The 20,045-nt window shown below is 41.0% G+C and overlaps 1 protein-coding gene across 12 annotated transcripts in view; it reads left to right on the top strand.

The window, feature by feature from the left end:
- The window catches only part of LOC140477023 (UDP-N-acetylglucosamine transporter TMEM241 homolog), a 225,545-nt gene that overhangs the window by 25,389 nt on the left and 180,111 nt on the right, over nt 1-20,045 (top strand). For all 12 annotated transcript variants that reach the window (XR_011960639.1, XM_072570135.1, XM_072570133.1 and 9 more), the window contains exon 8: nt 1,048-1,096. Coding sequence is in view for 11 of the 12 variants with exons in the window: in XM_072570135.1 (XP_072426236.1) it covers nt 1,048-1,096 (49 nt within the window). In the remaining variant the exon portion in view is untranslated. The remainder of the gene's footprint in view (nt 1-1,047; nt 1,097-20,045) is intronic.

Raw genomic sequence — 20,045 nt, 5'->3', positions numbered from 1 at the left:
AGAGTATTGCTCAGTTTTCCTTTCCCCTTGGATGTAGAGACCCATTGCCACCATCTCAGATTGATTGGCTGGAATCCAAGACTATTTGATTTCTACAATGCAGTTCCTTGCCTGTATGCACCTTTCTTTTAATGATCTAATTATATAGAATAAGGTCACTACCTTATTCAAGTTTCACATTAATTTGGTTCTGCTTGCAGGTGTTTCAGTGCAATATGATTTTTTTTATTATTTGTTAGTGTAAGTCATTAATCTAGAAAACCCCCCAAACCAAATCCTGGTTGGGATAGCAAATTCTAACTTTGTAGGATAAAGCAGGAACTTTACTGGGGAGCTTCATAAATATATCTTTCCCCAGGATCTCTGGTCTCTGGCCTGTGGTTACAATTGTACATGATGTAATAATTTACATCCACTTGCCGTCAGTTGCTGTGCCTGTGGGGTTTGTGTTAATGCTTAAAGTGTTCACTTTCTGTTTCCAGTCATTGGCTTGACAATATCTGTTGATTTCAGATTTGTTACCTGATATTGTTGAAGTATTTTGATTGAATCCATTACAGGGTGTTTTGTATTTAAATGTCCTGAAAATGGTTCCATGTGGAAAATGTACTGTAATCTGATGAAACTAATAATTGATCTTGATTATTTCTTATGTAACCATCTGTTGGAATATCTCCTAAGTGTTTATGAGCCCTTGTAAAGAGAGATTACTGACCTGTGGTCACTCTGATAAAACTGTATGTTAACAGTGCTCATGTTTTAGTCCAGTTTATGTAGTTTAACTGAGTTGCAGCCAGAAGGTAAGCAGGACTGACTTATCAAGAAAAGGATGGGATGGCTGTTTCTAATAACTTTTTCCTTACTCTTTAAGTTTGTTATATTCATTTGTGTGTTGTTCTGAGAAGTGAGTAGACTGTACATGTTATCAATATTTCCAGTGTGTTTTATATAATTTACTTCTGCAGTTCTCTTGAATCTCCATGTAGGGGAGCTATGAAGCAATGAGTGTGTGTTTTCTTAACCTAAAAAAAACTTCCTGTGTTTCAGTTTGACCCAGGAGGCTATATCTGGGCAATGATACACAGTCTCTGCGTTGGTGAGTGAAATGATTTTACTGTGTCCTTAGTGCTTTCTTCAAGAAGTTAAGACCTATGTTCTATTCTTCTAGTCTAATTTTAAAAAAAAAATGCAGATATTATAGCATTGCTTTACATCCGAGTTTGAGTTTGGTATCTTTATTTTGCTGATTTCTTCATGAAGTCACCACTGGTTGTTACATACAAGCCCACCGGGGCAGCCAACACTTCTGTACCTTGTCTAAATTCCTGTCTACTCTCAGTAGCTCTTTTACCATAGGGGGAGCCAAACACAGTCCTACTCGCTTGAAATCTGCACACATGTATTCTGCAGTTGCAATCATAGAGTCAGGTCCTTGAATGTCTTTTGACAAGTTCTAACGTCTAGCCAATTTTTCTTCTTTCCATTTTCTTCACCTCCACTATCTCCCAGCTCAGGGACTTTAAGATCTGTCTGTGTTGGTCCAGTTGCTCTGATGGCAATCAGTTAAATTAGATTATGATCTTAAATCTGGTAATGATCGTACCTGCTAATCTGCTGGATGCCAAAATGTTGACTTTTATTTCTTGAAATTAATTAAAGCTTTGAAATACAATATTAATTTGCCAAAAGAACATACATACGTTGTTCTGGACTGAGAGCAATCTTTTCATGGAAAACAGTGAATGAAGCATTTTCATTTGATCTCTCAGAAGGAGCTATGGGCACTGCATTTCTGGTCAAATTCTGTAGCATAGCATTATCAGATTGTTTGTTTTTTTTTGCATGAAGTCACTGTGATCTTGTTTTCAATCCTGTTGGTAAATGAACAATCGAACATAGCATTACTGAACTGTATAATTATACCTGTAATATGTGTTTTGCACGTTTTTAAAAAAAAATGTATGAACAACTCTCTTAAAATGCATAATCTGTTAGAATTGTTTCAAGCACGCTAACACACAATCTTACTGTTGAATCTCATGCCACGAAGGAGAGTGTAGGTCAGTTTGCCGCGCCCCCCCCCCCCCCCACTGACATTTTTGACAGATTTACAATGTTAATTGTTGCAGTATTTTTACATATTTGAATCAACTAACACTATATCTTCCTGTGATCCATACTCCATATTTGTTCTGCTTTTACGACTATTTCTTCTGGGGATTTGGGCTGTATTGGTAAATTGCTCAACTCTAGTGACCCTCAGAAGGAAGCACTGCCTTCTGGGTAAGTTCTTCTGCTTAACAGCTGAGTGCAAACAGTTCCCTCCTCGGTTTATACCAACAGGAGAGACCGTAAATGCTAAAGCTTGGGGCAGCTGCCACCAAGGCGCGGAGTGGGTTAGCACCACCATTTAACATCTTTCTGCCGAAATTTAAATGGGGGTCCTTTCACTTATTGGACCCTCCCAATGCTACAAATGTATGCAAATATAGTCGTGTACAAGTAAGAAATGCCTTTGGGTTGTTTCCTGGATAGAATCTAACTCCAATATTTGTTTGTTTCTTATGCTACTGTACAGAACTGAGCTGTTTCAATGACTGTGTGTATAAGCATATTTTTATGAATAAAGTATTTTTGAAATTAAGCAGAGGGCGCCGACTGTGGGGAGATAATGAGATTTTGTTTCTCCCAATGTACGCATTTCCTGAAAAGGTGATGGAAAATGGTGCAATTGTAGGTTTCAAAAGAGATTTCTTACCTACTTGAAAAAGAATCATTTATGGAGAAGGAGCCAGAGAGTGGGACTAATTGGATAGTTGTTGCCAAGATGTAGGTCAGGCACAGTGGACCAAGTGACCACCTCCTGTGCCATACAAATCTTGAGTGACATGTTTGAACCACTTCAGAGAGCATTAAGAATCAAGAATGTAGTCTGGATTGTATTGGAGCCAGATACAGCTATTGTGCTTCCCTTCCAGAATAGACAGTAAAGAGCTAGTTAGGTTTTATAGATGATCCAGCAACATTGCTAATTTTTAAAATTTTCTCTGCTGTTAATGCACAAAATTACAAGATCACTGAATTCAATTAGAAGTGATGCATTTGCGTTGCTAATACAGTGCAATAGCCAACACGTTATAGAGCAGCAGAGATTAATTAAATCTTTCCATGGATTACAGTTACTGCAGCCTAGAATTTACTGTTTGTGATGTTAGATAAATGTTCAGTGTGCCAGTACAACTTTGCATCATGTGATATGTTAGCAGTGGCATTAATCTTTTTAAATTGAGCTAGTTAACAGACAGTAGCCCATTAAGCATTTTATCTCCGTATCAGAAATGGTAATTGCTAATAACATCGGTGTATCAAAAGTAAAACACTGATTCTGTCCTTATGAATAAGTAAAACAGAATGTAAAAATGTCACATTTACCTGCTAGTTTGTTTCTAAAAAGGTGACCTTTAGATTTTATTTTGAAAATGGTGGTAGACAAATGGCCTTCATTACATTTACCAGTATGCTGCAGACTTTGTGAGGTTTTAATCTGCAATTTGCAATGATCATACAAAGTTGTATGGTGTGCTGTATGGATACCTGGGATCTATATCAACAAGTAGCCAGTCAGATGGAAAAGCGCTTATTGAGAAACGTCACATCTTGGGCTGAAAGAACAAAACTTGAAGATACAGATTTAATTGGGGGCGGGTGGGGGGGTCACATTACTGAATCTGCCGTACTGGCTAACACCAAATATATGCAGTCTGACCTGCACTGCCTAGCTCAGATGAACCCCCTCCCAAATGTCTTTAAAAACCTTACACAATCGCATCCTAGTACCCCAATATTGGATACTCAAATTTTCATCAGCCATTAACATGATAAGAAAGACAAGGCTGAAGTTTATCAGTTATACCCACCCAGAGTGAGGGGTACTAATGGTGTGTGGGGGACCTGAACACTTCAACAGTGCTTTCATGTTTGCTTTTAAATTCAGCCACAGTGTTTGCATGTGATTTCCAGATAGTTCTTTCAGATTGGAGTGGGAGGATGTGATGGAGACCAGCAGCGATCTGTTTCAGCTTCACTGTTCAATGGGCTCCAGTCAGGGTGTGAATGGAGGCCTTGCAGACTCCAAATTGAGTCAGTCAGCCACCCGGCAGATGGGAGTGTCGATGTGAACAGGCTGCAATCCGTTTTGGGAATTCTAAGCTGTAAGGGCCAGCGGGGAGATTCTGTTCCCGGCAGATACCTGGAAGAAGGCAGCCTCTGAGAGTGAGTAGGCCTAGGTGGAAGTGACAGATGAGGTCAGCAGTGGGAGTGCGGTGCCACACTGACCATTGACAGAGGAATGGTGTCCCCAGCTGCCTGGTAATTAGGTACCAGTTTGCCAGTGTTGTACAGCACTCACGCGTGTGGGCTTAATGTTAGCAGGCATTGAAAATTAAACACATGCCCAGTGTTGATTTTGAGCCCTTTCACCTTGTCAATTCCATTTGCTTTCCCTAATCTCCCACAAAGGACAACAGGCCCCTCTCAGTGGAGGGCATGCACTCGGAGGAAGCACCCTGACACTATTAACATGGGCCTTGTCCAGGTCAGATACACCTCGGGGAACTACCAAGATGGGACTAAGATGGAAGGGTTTGAAGACAAGGCTCTGGTTGGTGTGGCCAGCCATTTTGTTGAGGTAGATTGAGGCTTTACATTTAGCCTTCCGGGACTGGCAGGCATTTGGTTCAGTTAGTGTTTAGTTGGGGAGAGTTACAGGAGACTGACTGGGAGTTTACTGTTTAGGAGTGGCTGAGATAATAGGTTGGGATAATGGCTAGTGGCAGGCCAGGGTCCTAGTGCTCCAGGTGAACATTGACAGGTTCCTCGAAAGGAATAGGAGCGATTTCCCCGGCCTCTCTGGCCTGGTAACTTGCTAATTTTTTTCAGACTGGAGGCCTGTGACCAGCAGTGTTCCACACGGATGGGAGTTGGTCCACTTTTGTTTAATATTTATATAAATGATGTAGATGAGAATATAAAAGGCGTAATGAAGAAGTTTGCGGATGATCTCCAGATTGGTATAGTTCACAGCAAAGAAGGTTATCTAAGATTACAAAGAGACTTTGATCAATTGGGTCAATGGACTGAGGAGTGGCAGATGGAGTTTAATTTGGATAGATGCACGGTATTGAATTTTGGTAACACAAACAAGGGCAGGACATACACAATTAAAAGTAGGGCCTTAGGATGTGTTGTGGGCAGAGAGACCTAATAGTTCAGATACATAATTCTTTAAGTTTCCATCAGGATAGTTAAGAACACCTTTGAGTTTTGGAGTTGGGGTATTATGTTGAGGTTATACAGGGCATTGGTGAGGCCTCTTCTGAAGTGCTCTGTCCAGTTCTAGTTGCCCTCCTTTAGGAAAGGTATTATTAAGCTGGAAAGGGTTCAGAAGAGATTTACCATGGTGTTGCTGGGAATGGAGGGTTTGAATTATAAGGAGAGGCTGGATAGGCTGATACTACTTTCACTGGTGAATAGGGGGTTGAGGGGTGACCGTATAGGGGGTTATAGATAAGGTGAATGGCAGGTGTCTTTTCCTGAGAGTAGGGGGTTTCAAGACTCGAGGGCATATTTTTAAGGTGAAAGAAGAAAGATTTTAAAATCAGACATTAGGAGCAATTATTTTTATACAGGGTGATTCATGTGTGGAATGAACTTCCAGAGGAAGTATTCATGCAGGTACAGTTATAACATTTAAAAGGCATTTAGATAAGTACGTGAATAAGAAATATTTAGAAGGTTATAGGCCAAGTGCAGACAGATGGGACTAGTTTAATTTGGGATTAGGGTCGGCACAGACTGGTTGGACCAAAGTGTCTGTTTACATTCTGTCTGACCATGAAGGATGTACCACCTGTGGTTAACAAAGGCAGTCAAGGCAAGTATCCAGTTTAAAAACTGTATTATAAAGACAAAGTGGTAAAAGTTCTGTTAGGCCAGAGAATTGAAAATTTCTTCAGGAACTGGCAGCAGATGACTGAAAAGCTTAAAAATCGGATAGCATGAATTGGAAAGTAAATTGGCAAGAAATAGAAGACAGACAGCAAGAGCTTGGAGTATATAAAAAGAGAGTAGTTAAAGTAAGGGAGGGGTACACTTGGAGGATGCGACTGAGGAATTCATAATGGGGAGTAGGTCACATCATTTAATGGAGCAAAAATAAGGGCTGCAGATGCTGGAAATCAGACTGTAGATTAGAGTGGTGCTGGGAAAGCACAGCAGGTCAGGCAGCATCCGAGGAGCAGGATAATCTCATTTCGGGCAAAAGACCTTCATCAGGAATATTTAAACCAATTTTCATGGTAGATGATATTGTAAGCATCTCAAATGTATCAGACAAGCAAGGTGCTAATGGAAAGGTCTCGTAATGGTCTCTATTGTAAGGGATAAAGTATTTGACAATCTGCCTGGACTGAAGGCAGACAAAGCATCAGGATCTGATGGTCTGCATCCAAGGGCTTTAAAAGAAGAGGCTGCAGAGGTAGTGGAAGCATTGGTTGAAATATTCTAGAACTCACTGGATTGTAGGAAGGTTTCAGTGGATTGGAAAGTCACCTGTGACAGCCTGTTCAAGGAGAGAGGAAGACAGGAAGCAGGAACGTATAGGCCAGTTTGCTTACTATTTGTCATTGGGAAAATGTTAGAGTCTATTATTAAGGAAGAAATTATCCATTTAGAAAAGCTTAATGCAATCAAACAGAATCAACATGGTTTTTGTGAAATTGACAAATTAGCTAGAGTTCTCCAAGGATAAAGTAACCATGGTTGAATCCCATTAGATATAGTGCATTTCAATTTTCATAAGGCATTTGATAAGGTGCCATACCAAAGGTTATATTGCAGAAGGGAGGAGCTTGTGATATTTGGGTAAAGTGCATACATTGAGGTTTGATTAGAATGCTGAAAACAGAGTCTGAATTCCTGGGTCTTTGTTGAGTCTATACCAATGACTTGGAAGAGGGGGCAGTGTGTGATATATTTAAGTTTACCGATTATACAAAAATAGTTGGGAGGGCAATTATGATGAGGATATAAGGAATTTGCAAGGGTGCATAGGCCGAGTGTGTGGGCAAAAGCTTGGCAAATGACATTTAATGTAGGGAACTAGGAAGTCATGCACCTGGGTTGGAAAAATCGGAAGCTAACAATTATTTAAATGGAGAGGGACTCCAAAACAAACTGCAACACAGCAGGATCTGGGAGATTTGTGCATGAAACAGATGAAGCTGGTCCACCAAATGGAGCTTTGGCCTTCATTTCTAGAGGCTGGAGTTCAAAAATAGGGAAAGCTTGTCACAACTCAACAGGGTGTTCCTGGAGTACTGCGGACATTATTTTTCATTCCCATTTTTAAGGAAAGATATACTGGAATTGGATGGCCTCCGAGGGGCATCTTACCAATGACATAACTTCCTCATTTCCAGGGCATCTCCACTAACTCCATTCTGAGGTGGACATTTGTCATGAAGGTATTGTGTAACATCCCAAGTGTCAGTGAGTGCAGATCAGCTGGATATTGATCAGTTGGTGACTGCTCCTAGTTTATCTGAGGACGTTTTAACTGCTACGTGTTTGTTTTATGAATCCCTGTGCTGTGGGAATCAGGATAGAGCAGCAATTCTGAGGGCACTGTCTTGGCCTTATCAGTGACAATGTGACGTTGATCACTGGGATAATGCACTTGCAGATTTATTAAAGGAACTATAAAGGTTTTAAAAAGAAATCTGGGAATAGCTGACCTTGATTGGTGCTTGGTAACTTGGTAACCGTCTGTTAAGGTGACTTTCTTCTGGGAAGCCGTAAATGTCAGTGACCACCAGATGGGAAAGTCAGAGCCTCCTGAGGCACTGCTACTGGGTTATACGCAAAAACCCAAACCTGTCCCCATGCCCTTGGGTTGCCCATAGCCTGTAGTGAGCTGGATCTTTGAACATGTTTTGTCCTCTTGTTCCTCATCAGAGGTGCAAAAGTGATTGCCAATCTATATGAAGATTGATAGCTGGGAAGAGCAAACTAACCAAAAACCCTTTAGGGTATCAAAAATAATCACCCGAGTCTAGGAAACCTCACCTGGCACGCAAAAGGCTTTCATGTTCCCTCAGCAACCCCTTCCCTGAGTCCATATGAAAACATCTAACTTTGAATATTTAAATCCATGTCAAATCCTCTACAGACATATAGAAAACAAAGAACAATTAGACTCAGAAGTTTTGAAGTTAGGTTTTATTTTAAATCTTCAGCAATAATTTAAAATGTGACAAGTGAGACTTTCCCTTATGAAAGTTAATTTTCATGGGTAGTGATTTGGTTTGACATTGATGAAGAGAGTTGGCCTGTCAAAAATTCATTTAGACCTGACAAACGCTAGCTTATTCTTGGGATCTATTGGATATGCTATTTGCTGAAAGTTCAGGAATTTTGGGATGGTTCTGTACAGTGATCCCAACTGAAAACATTTACATCCCTTACACCAATCTGTGACAGCTCAGTTTTTGGAAGTTAATGTGTAACATTTACTGATCAAAGCATTTTGCAGTATGAGTTTTCCAGAGACCTTCCTTGAACCAATTCCAGTTTCTCAATTGCCAATGACTGCTTACTGTGCCAAATTTCTCATTTCCACGAGCTGTAAATATTAGGGAAGTAAATCATTGTGTCTGAAAATTGCAATCATGTCTCATAGTCTAGTTATGTTCCACATGCTAAAGATGATCTGTGAATCCTATTTAAATTCTAAGTCTGGTGAGTAGATTTGTGCTCTCTTTTGGTGAGTTTTACTGAGTCAACCACTAAGTCTAGCCCACGATCAATGTTTACTGGGAAAAAAAATCTGAGAGGATCTATCCATTTTTCTTTGAGCATTACTTCTATCTCTTCAACCCCTATATTCCTGGGAAAGGAACAGCTTGTGTAAAGTGAGTGGAAAATGTATGTCAGATTACACTGGACTACAGCAAGATATCATTGCTGGGTTGATTGGAGGGGATGTAGAGAAAATGACAGCTTGAATTGGGATGGGAAGACAAAGCACAAAGATTGAAAGAGAAGAGAAATGCAAGGATACACCAGTAGAGAAGAATGTTAGGTTGAATTAAGAAGAAAGGGGAAAAATGCCATTTTGCCTAGGGAGAGTTGAAGGAAGAAAATGTGTCTCTTTCAAAATATGAATATTGATAATGCACTGTCTTAACTTCATGCAGTGAGGATAGAATACCTTTTTTGAACTGCAAATGGCAAAATCTCAAAGGATACAAGCTCAAACTGTCCAAATGTTCCTCAGAAGGTAATGTCCCACATCAAAGAAAATGGTCAAGTGGGATCCACCTCCTCCTGAACTGTTTCTAATGTAATTGTGTCCGTTCTTACACAAGGCGATAAAAACTATACATAATCAACTCTAACAAGACATACCTACTCTCATATTCTACTGCTGTTGCTATAAACAACAACATTGCATTTGTTGCCTTAGTTACTTGTGTTACCTGCACACTAACATTTTGTAATTCATGTACCAGGACCACCCCCAGGCAAGTCCAAAGCGCCTGGAACAGAAGAAGATCAAAAACAGCAGGTCCCCCGACAAGTCGAAAGGTTCATTTCTGTGAACTGTGAGGATAGGGACAAATGAAATACTTGTCATTCTTTCCTGCCACCCTTGGCACCCGTTTTTCACTGTGTTTATCTCCATACTTGTGTCAGAGGATGTTTTCTTCAGTATTTTGTGTTTTAACTAGTAGAATTATATATCAGTGATTTATAATTGTCTACCTTTTAACTAGAATCTGTTTATTCATAGTAAATAGTAAGCATTGTTAAGTATAGAAATGCCAACCTGGGTCAAAATTAAAAATGGGGGAATTTTGCGTACTTATTTATAAATTATTTTAACTTTGTGACAACTCTGGAAATAGAAGGACTTTATTTCCAGTGCATTACCGTAGGGAGGCATAACATTACCTCCTACATTATAAGCTCTTGTGATGAAAAGCTTGGTTAGAGAGGGAGGTTTAAAGAAATGGCACCTCTCTACATTGCTTTCTTCATTTAAGACAAGGTGTACGGAGGGAATTTGAGAGCTTACAATCATAAGCAATTGAAGGCTTGGCTACCAATAGTGGATTGATAATGATTGGAGACCAGCATTGGATGAATACAGGCCTTGTGAATGGTTATGGGATTAGTGGAGATCAGACATATGAAGGGGCAAGGCCCACCACAGATTTGAAAACAAAGTTAATATCTTTTCAAATCATAATGGGAGCTAATGGCGGTCAGCAAGCTGAGGGATGATCAGGGAAAGGGTCTCTACGCAATAAGGTATGGGCAAGAGAATTCTGGATGACCTTAAGTTCACAATGTTAAAAGGGCATTGAGGGTTGAGGGTTGGGGGTGGGGGTGGGGGGGGGGGGGGGGGGGGGGGGGGTCAGTCAGCAATCAGATCAGTTAAAATCTTATTGACTCGTGGAGCAGGTCTGATGGATTGAAAGACTTTTATTACATTGTAGTGTGTTGGGTTTGGGCCGGCTACCAATGGTACTTGCTTCTCTGAAATAAGATTAGATTACTTACAGTGTGGAAACAGGCCCTTCGGCCCAACAAGTCCACACCGCCCCGCCGAAGCGTAACCCACCCATACCCCTACATCTACATCTACCCCTTACCTAACACTATGGGCAATTTAGCATGGCCAATTCACCTGACCTGCACATCTTTGGACTGTGGGAGGAAACCGGAACACCCGGAGGAAACCCACGCAGACACTGGGAGAACGTGCAAACTCCACACAGTCAGTCGCCTGAGGCGGGAATTGAACCCAGGTCTCAGGCGCTGTGAGGCAGCAGTGCTAACCACTGTGCCACCGTGCCGCCCAATGAAATAACTTTTTCATTGAAGATAGAATAGTAGGTTCGTTATTTTCCTAAATGAGAGGTCTTTATATTTTTATTCCATCCTTTACCCTTACTAACATGGCAGCAGCTCAGAGCATATCTGGACAAGCTGAGAGAGCTTAATGATGACAACTTCCACCACTATAGCATTTTAGGTGTAGGTAAAAACAAGGACTGCAGATGCTGGAAACCAGAGTCTAGATTAGAATGGTGCTGGAAAAACACAGCAGGTCAGGCAGCATCCGAGGAGCAGGAAAATTGATGTTTCGGGCAAAAGCTCTTCATCAGGAATAGAGGCAGGGTGCCTGCAGAGTGGAGAGATAAATGAGAGGGGGGTGGGGGTTGGAAGAAAGTAACATAGACAATTGGTGAATGGGGGTGGGGATGGAGGTGATAGGTCAGAGAGGAGGGTAGGGGTAGGTAGGGTGGAGTGGATAGGTGGAAAGGAAGATAGGCAGGTAGGACAGGTCATGAGGGCGAGTCTGTTTCAGGACATGGCTGAAAATCCTCAGGACAGGAGATGACCTGGGGGTTGCAGTGAGAGAGAGACTCAGAGATTCTTGTAGAGAGAGAGGAAAACATCTTCAAGGCAGGCATCCTTGCAAGAGGATTCGCAGTAGGGTTAAAATCGACTAGGTAAAAACAAGGATTGCAGATGCTGGAAACCAGAGTCTAGATTAGATTAGTGCTGAAAAAACACAGCAGGTCAGGCAGCATCTGAGGAGCAGGAAAATCGACGTTTCAGGCAAAAGCCCTTCCTCAGGAATTGAGGCAGGGTGCCCACAGAGTCTATAGACCACCAACTAGTGGAAAGGATGTGAAGGAATAAAGCAGCAGGGAAAGAGCAGAGAGACTGCAACATTATGATGAAATCATAATGGGGACTTCAATTGCCCAAGTATTGACTGGCATACTGGCAACCAGGAGCAATTGTTCCTGAATTGTGTTCAGGAGAGTTTCCTACAGTAGTATGTGTCCAGTCCAACAAGAAAGGACACATTGTTGGACCTGGTTCTTGGAACTAAGGCAGGTCAAAAGGAGCAGGTTTCAGTGAGGGATCATTTAGGAGATAGAATGACTGCTGCTATCAGAAGACCTAGGATAATGTAGCAGACTGACGAGCAACAATGCAGAGTAAGAAAACTCACTCGATGGAGAGCTGACTTCAATGGGGTAACAGAGCTGAGCGGAATTGACTGGAAACAAGAGGTTTGGTGGGGAATAACAGTAACTGAATGGTGGGCTCAGAGAGGGGATGGGTACAGTTGAGGTAAATTGCCTCAAATAGGAAAGGCTGAACAAGTAAATCCAGAGCTCCCTGGCTGACAAAGGAAAGAGAAACTATGGCATATAAAGAAGAAAGTGTTTATGACCTGTCAGGCACAAAATGTGATAGAGAACATGATGAATGCAGAAGGTTCAGGAGAGGAGGCGAAAAAGCTTATTAGAAAAGCAAAGAGGAATAATGAGAAAAGACAGGTACTCAAAAAAGCAATGTCCCAAAGTCTTCTGTAGACATATAAATAGTAAAGAAACGACCAAAAAGAGATTTACACATACAGGCAGCAGGGAAGGTGGAGTATTTAAATGAAAATTTTGCTTCTGTCTTTACCAAAGAGGGGGGTGCTATCCAAGCCATGTTGGAAGAGGTGGAAACTCAGTTACTATAAGGGCTAAGCATTGATAGGACAGAAAAGTTGAGTAGATCATTGTTTCTTAAGGCTGACAAAGCATTGACTCTGGATGAGATGTATCCGAAGATTTTGAAAGGAGGAATGATCGAAATTGCTGGGGCATTGGCTACAATCTTTCAGTCTTCCCTAGTCTTGGAGAAGATGCCAGAAGTTTGTAAAATGGCAAACATTAAGGGCTTGTTCACGAAAAATTGTAAAGGTAAGCTCTGCAATTATAGACCAGTCAGTTTAACTTTAATGGTGGGGAAGATTCTAGAAACAATTTTTGCAATAGAATAGTTCTATTTTGTTAGATGGAAATATGTGTGCTAATTGGGAAAAGTCAGCACAGATTTATAAAGTGGAAATTGTATTTCACTAACTTGGTGGAGTTTTTTGAAGAGGTAACCCAAAGGGTCAATGAGGGTAACACTCTTAATGTGGTCTACATGGATTCCAGAAGGAATCTGATACAGTGCCACACAACAGACCTGTGAGGACAGTTGTAGGTCATGGTGTGAATGGACAGTAGCAACATGGATACGAAATTGGCTGAGTGATAGGAAACAAGCGAGTATTAGTCAATGGATATTTTTCAAGCTGATGGAAGGTTTGTAGTGGAGTTTCCCAGGGGTCAGTATCGGGGCCTTTGTTTTTTCTGATATATAATAATGATCTGGATCAATGCATGTACAGGGCAATTTCAAAGTTTGCAGATGACAAAACTTCAAAGAATTGTGAACTGTGAGAGAGTCAAGTGCAGAACTCCAGAAAGCACTTTGACAAGTTGGTGGAGTGGGTGATTAGGTGGCAGACTGGGTTCAATACAGAGACGTGATGCACTTTAGTCAGAGGGATTTTGAAAAATGATATGAAATAGGGAGTTCTATTGGGTGCAGGAACACAGTAACCTCGGTTTATGAGTGCACAGACCATTGAAGTTGGCAGAATAGGTGGAGAGAGCATTCAATGAAGTGTGCAGTGTCCTTGACTTTTTACTAATTAAGGCATGGAATACAAAAGCAAAGAGGTGATGTTGAACTTGTATAAAATGCTTGTTAAACCTCTGCTGGAGCATTGTTTACACTTAAGGGCATCACATGACAAGAAGGATGTGAATGCATTGGAGAAATTATAGGAACAATTTCCAAGATTGGTTTCAGTTTCTGGAGCTTCAGTTTGGAGGAAAGGTTGAAGAAGTTGGGTGTGTTCTCCTCGGAGAGAAGGTGGCTGAGAGGTGATTAGATTAGATTACATTACATTACAGTGTGGAAACAGGCCCTTTGGCCCAACAAGTCCACATCGACCTGCCGAAGTGCAACCCACCCATACCCCTACATTTACCCCTTACCTAACACTAGGGGCAATTTAGCATGGCCAATTCACCTGACCTGCACATCTTTGGACTGTGGGAGGAAACCAGAGCGAACCCACGCAGACACTGGGAGAACCTGCAAACTCCACGCAGTCAGTCGCCTGAGGTGGGAATTGAACCCGGGTCTCAGGCGCTGTGAGGCAGCAGTGCTGACCACTGTGCCACCGTGCCGCCCTCTGATCTGACAGAGGTTTTGAATAGATAGGTGGAAACTTTTCCATTTTGAAAAAGGATCAAGAACCAGAGTGAACAGATTTAATGTGATTTGCTAAAGAAACTAATGCGAGGGGGTTTCTTTAAAAAAAAAACTGAAGAAATAGTTATGTAATGGAATGCACTGCTTGGAAATGTAATGGAGACGAGTTCATTTGAAGCATTCAGCAGGGAATTGGATGGCATTTTGGATGGAACTAATGTGTGAGGGGGTGGGGAATAAGGAGGAGTTTGACACTAGGTAACAATGCTGATTTGAAGAGCTGGTGCAGATATGATCGTCTAAATGGCTGCCTCCTGTGCCTTTTATACTTCTATGATAATGTATTAAAAATAGGAAGAAATTCTGAGGCATGGATCAGCTAAAAACCACAAGCTACCCTATTAGATGGGCAGCAGGGTACAGGGAACAAGCTTTTGATTCTTCAAGTGGGAAACAATAAAGAAAATTGTCATTGCCTTTGTTGGGAGTAAAATTAAGTTCTGACAAGGAACCTCTCAACTCCCAGGTCAGGTTTTGACAGCATCTTAAGGAACTCTTCAGATTTCATACTCCATTGCAATGTTTTGATTGAGTTAAAAGGAGCTGGACTGCGGTTCAGTTAAATCAGCAGGTCCTGGGCTCAACTGGGGGAGGGAGACCTGGGCTCGATTTGGGGACGGATCAACTGATCCTCCTTCAGAACTACCTGATGAAAGAATTCGAGGAAGGAAATGTAAAGAAGGAAACTGTAGTGAATGTAGAAAATTGTGATGCAATTAGGTAGAGTCGACTTTGTTTTGTGTAAGGGAAATAGTGTTCCACTAATTTATTAGACTTCTTTTTAAGGCAGTAACAGGCAAATAAAGATAAGGTGAATCATGATATGAATGCTGAAGGCATTTGACAAAGATTGTGACACAGTGAGTTCCATGTGTAGGTGGCAGATTATTAACTTGTAACACGAAACAAAAAAAACTACAGATGCTGGAAATCAGAAACAAAAACAGAACTCGCTCGGAAAACTGAGCAGATCTGGCAGCATCAGCAATTTCTGTTTTTGAACGTATTAGCAATAATAGGTTTGGTTAGCTAACAGGAAACAGTAAAAAGCTAAATAAACCATTTTCAACTCCGCAAAGGTACAACTAGTGAAGTGCCACAGAAATCAGTGCTGAGATCTCAATGACTTACAACATGCATTAATGACTTAATGAAGGCACATAATGTATGGTAGCTAAATTTGATGACACAAAGAATAGATAGGGATATAAGTTGTCAAATGGACATTAGGATTGTGCAAAAAACCAAAGTTAAATGAATGGGGAAAAAAATGTGACAGTATATTGCGTGAAAATATGAATGTGTCCACTTTGGCACTATTTTGATGGAGAGAGATGACAGAACTTTGTGGCACAGAGGAGTGGTGTTCTGGTACATGAATCACAAAGTGTTCACATGAAGGTACAGTATCTAACTGGGATGTTGCTTAATGCAAGAGGAGTCAAATATAAAAGTAAGGAATCTTTGCAAAAGCTGTATAGTATGTTAACGAGACCACATCTGAAGCATTATATATCGTTCTTGTCACTTTATTTAAGACAGTATATAATTGCAATAGAAGCAATTTCGGAAGATTCACTCAACTGAATGTTTGGGCAGATTGGTCCTGTATTCATTGGGCTTTAGATGAATGAGAGTTGAACACATCAGATACTGAGTAGATAAGGTCTCCCATTTGAGATCAGTATGGGGAGAAATTCCTCAGTTATTTGTAGGTGAAAATCTTTTTCTGAGGAGCAGTGGGGGTCTTATCTTTGAATATTTTTGCTCTGGCATTGTATAGAGTTTGACTGATGAGAGTTAGGTTATTGGACCTGTACTTCTCCTCCCCTCCCCCCCCCCCGCATTCAGATCAGCACATGATCTTACCAAATGGCAAGTAGCAGACCCAAGGGCCAACATGGCCTACCTTCTATTTTGTGCCTATGTGAACTCTATGCGATTTTTCAATATCTAGTCTGACACTGCATTAATATATAGCCTTAGAACTTGTGCAGCTCAGGTCTATCACTTGGTAGGAAGCATTATTCAACTTGGTAAACAGTTTTAGGTCTTGTATTACTAGATGCTAATGTCACAGTGTATTGCAGCAACTCCCCTGATGTGACAGTATAAATACACTGCACAGTGTGCTGCTGAGCAGAAGGAACTGGGAAGCCTCCAGCTTTAAATGATGTTAGTCTGTGTTTGATCTCAACCAGATGGCTAAAGGCCACCATCGTTAGCATTAGCACCAGTTGTTGAACAGTAAACTTTGTAAGAAGAAAAGAACGAAAGGCTTGAAATCATGCAGCGTCTGTCAAGTCTGACTATAGACAATGCTGTGCTTTTGAAGCTTTGTCACACAACGTGGGAAGCGCGGCCACCAATTTGTGACCGCAAGAACCCAATGTAGTAATATAGTGGTGACTATTTATCCCTCAATTGACGTCACTAAAACAAGCCAAGTATTGGCGAGGACACTGAGATAAGTTTTGAAATATTGTCATGGGATCTATTATACCAAGCAGAAAGGAGTCCTCATCTGGCCATGATCAAATGGCCTGTTAGCATTCCCTGTCTCAATAAGGAAAGTGATGAAGCTCTGCAAATCATGTTCCATCGGCACCTTCCAGAAAATCTTCAGAAACCAGACACTTAGTCAATGTACGCAATTTTTCAATGCCTAGTCTCTGACAGTAATTCCCTTTTATTGCTTCAAGGTTAATATAAAACCTAAGCCCTGAGCAGTGCAATTTCTACTGTGGTGAGAGCCATTATTCAAAAGCTGCTAGTTGTAAGGCTGGATGCTGTCATAAGTGCAGGAGAGAAAGGAAAAGAAGTCCTCCGTGATGATTTAAAGCTCAAAGCAGCTCTTGTATAATTACTGCAAAATCAGTTTTATGATGATCTGAAAATCTAGATGATTGATCATTGCATTTTCTACAGCTTGTGATGGTGACTGGGCAATCTACTTTGAAGTTGTTAGATAAGATTAGATTCCCTAACGTGCGGAAACAGGCCCTTCGGCCCAACAAGTCCACACAGACCCTCTGAAGAGTAACCCACCCAGACCCATTTCCCTCTGACTAATGCACCTTGCACGATGGGCAATTTAGCATGGCCAATTCACCTGACCCGCATATCTTTGGACTGTGGGAGGAAACCGGGTCCATGGCACTGTGAGGCAACAGTGCTAACCACCGTGCCACCCCCAAAGTAGATTACTCCTGGAAACTGGCTAAGTGAAGTGTGCCAGTGTATTGTCACCATGGAATTCTTTAAAACTCAGCAGTTTCTCAAGATCTTGGTTTTAATTTAATGAGAGAGCATCTTGATTTAAGATAAAATCAGTAGTACAATTCAACCAAATGTGCCGGGTCTACATCCAATTGTTACTTAAACAAGGTCCCAGTGAAATCTGATAAATGTGGAGCCACTTTTAAAGGGATCGGGTTTGTTATCGACTTGAGAGGCAGAGGTTGGGGGTAGGGAAAAGCAATTTTTAAGCTTGTAGTCTTGCCTTCCACTTTTCAAGCCCAAATAAAATTTGGGATGGGTGGAGAGGAATGATGTGGCAGGAAAGAAACGAGCTACAGTAGAATTCATCGCTTCTGGGCAAATGGTAAGGCTGTGGAGATGGATGGTTGTTTCCAAGTGGAGTCAGGGTGAGAGGCTTGAGACACTTATTGGAAATTTGAGAAAACAATAATTAGGAAGGTTTAGTCATTGCTCAAGATCTTCCATTATCGGTTTTATAGTCATACAGTACGGAGATGGACCCTTCGGCCCAACTCGTCCAGGCCAACCACATTTCCTAAACCGAACAAGTCCTTTTTGTCTGCGTTTGGCCCATGTCTTTCTAAACTTTACCTATCCGTGTACCTATCCAAATGTCTTTTAAGTGTTGTAATTGGATCTGTACATTATCCCATTTTTGCAGCAAAGTCAGACTCCTAACTATGTAATTTTGATACACTGATTGAAATGGCCAGAATTTGCACTTGTGATAATGGTACAACTGTCAGTACTCGTCATTATTAGCCTGTTAAACTGGCAGCAGCTTCAGACATCTGCCTTTTGTTCAGCTGTATGTGGCAATCAGCTGTTCACTGTCAGTGATGCTGGGCTGTTCTATTGTATGCTTCACCGGTGCGATCAACAAATTGTTATAAACTGCAGCTTTTTATACATTATCCTTGCTATAAAAGAAGTTAAGCCATGCTTGAGTTTGTAACTGTGTACTAATGTCATAATTACTACTGAACATCCTCACTTGCTCAAAGAAGCTAGCTTTCCAAGTAAGATGTGTCATTCTTCAGCAGAACATTTAAAAATTCCGTTACTAAAAAAAGTTATTTGCTTTTTTTTTTAAAGTATTTCAGCTTTCAACTTTATTTTTTAAAGTGTTTCTGTCTAGTAATTCTTCATTCATATTGACTGGTCAGACTGCCTGCTCTTTTTACTATTGCTAGACGTGACAAAATTTAAAATCACATTGTAACAGAAAATTGATAACTCTGGAGCCCACTTAACTTTTGTTTTTGGGGAAGTTGTCTCCCCCACCTTCCACCCCCATATTCTTTCACCCCATACCTGAACCTGGCCCATTGTGATGCAGAGAAAGTAGATTTGGTTCGTGCAGTATTTTGTTTATTACCTGTAACTCTGGACTAAGGAAGTGTTAGCAAATGTTCCCATTTTTTGACCAGGGTGTATTGATGTCAGTTTGAGAGTGGACATTTGATGAGATAAATCAGACGTTGTAATCATTGCCACAGCTGAATAGACTCTCTCCTGTCTAATGACGAATGGCCAAATGAATAAAAACCTGGAAGTTGGGACATGGACAGATTTCCACAAGCAATGTACAAAGGTAGCTTAAGGTAAAGTAAAGGCTTAGTTAGCTGTGTGATTTGTGCTTGCTTCATTATATTTCATGCAGTCAGTGGAATGACCCAGGAGTCAGTGCACAGTGGGTTCTATGAGAGAAACATTATCACAGAGATCCATCGAGTCATACAGCACAAAATCAAACCCTTTTGGTCCAACTTGTCTTTGCCGACCAGGTTTGCCTGCATTTGACCCATATCCCTCTAAACCTTGACTATTCTTGTACCTGTCCAAATGTCTTTTAAATGTTGTAGATATAGCAGCTGCCATTTCCACTGGCAGTACATTCCCCACACTAACCACCTTTGTGTGTGAAAAGGTTGCCCTTCAGGTGTGCCTATAGCAAAATCATCCCTGTTTTTCTCCTGGTCTGGTAGTAATGTACTGTAAAGTACATTTAATTTCAGCCTAAGCAGATGGAAGTAGTTTAAACATCCTTTACATTTTGGGCAATTTGGTTATGCGCAAGCAGGTTTGTAGATGCAGTGAATAAGAATCTCGTGCATTAGGTACAGGACTGCGCATCATAATAGAGCAGGATCTCACTTGTTTTTGATATTGTGTTAAGTTCACCTTTACTGAGAGTATTTCCAACTTTGTCTTCCTGTCTGAACTGTACACACTTGGCAATTTTAAACAAATTTAACTTAACATTCCATACAGTGTAGAATTGAATAGAGTCATAAAGAACGGAAACAGACCCTTCAGTCCAACTCTTCCATGCCAACCAGATATTCTGAATTAATCTAGTCCCATTTTCTAGCATTTGGCCTATATCCCTCTAAACCCTTGCTATTCATACAGCCATCCAGATGTCTTTTAAATATTGTAATTGTACCAGCCTCCACCACTTCCTCTAGCAACTCATTCCATACATGCATCACCCCTCAGTTTCTTTCCAAATCTTTCCCCTCTCACCTTAAACC

The sequence above is a fragment of the Chiloscyllium punctatum genome, chromosome 5, assembly GCF_047496795.1.
Source record: "Chiloscyllium punctatum isolate Juve2018m chromosome 5, sChiPun1.3, whole genome shotgun sequence".
Lineage (NCBI taxonomy): Eukaryota > Metazoa > Chordata > Chondrichthyes > Orectolobiformes > Hemiscylliidae > Chiloscyllium > Chiloscyllium punctatum.
Note: the sequence above shows the minus strand (reverse complement) of the source record. Positions and strands in the feature narration are given on the sequence as shown.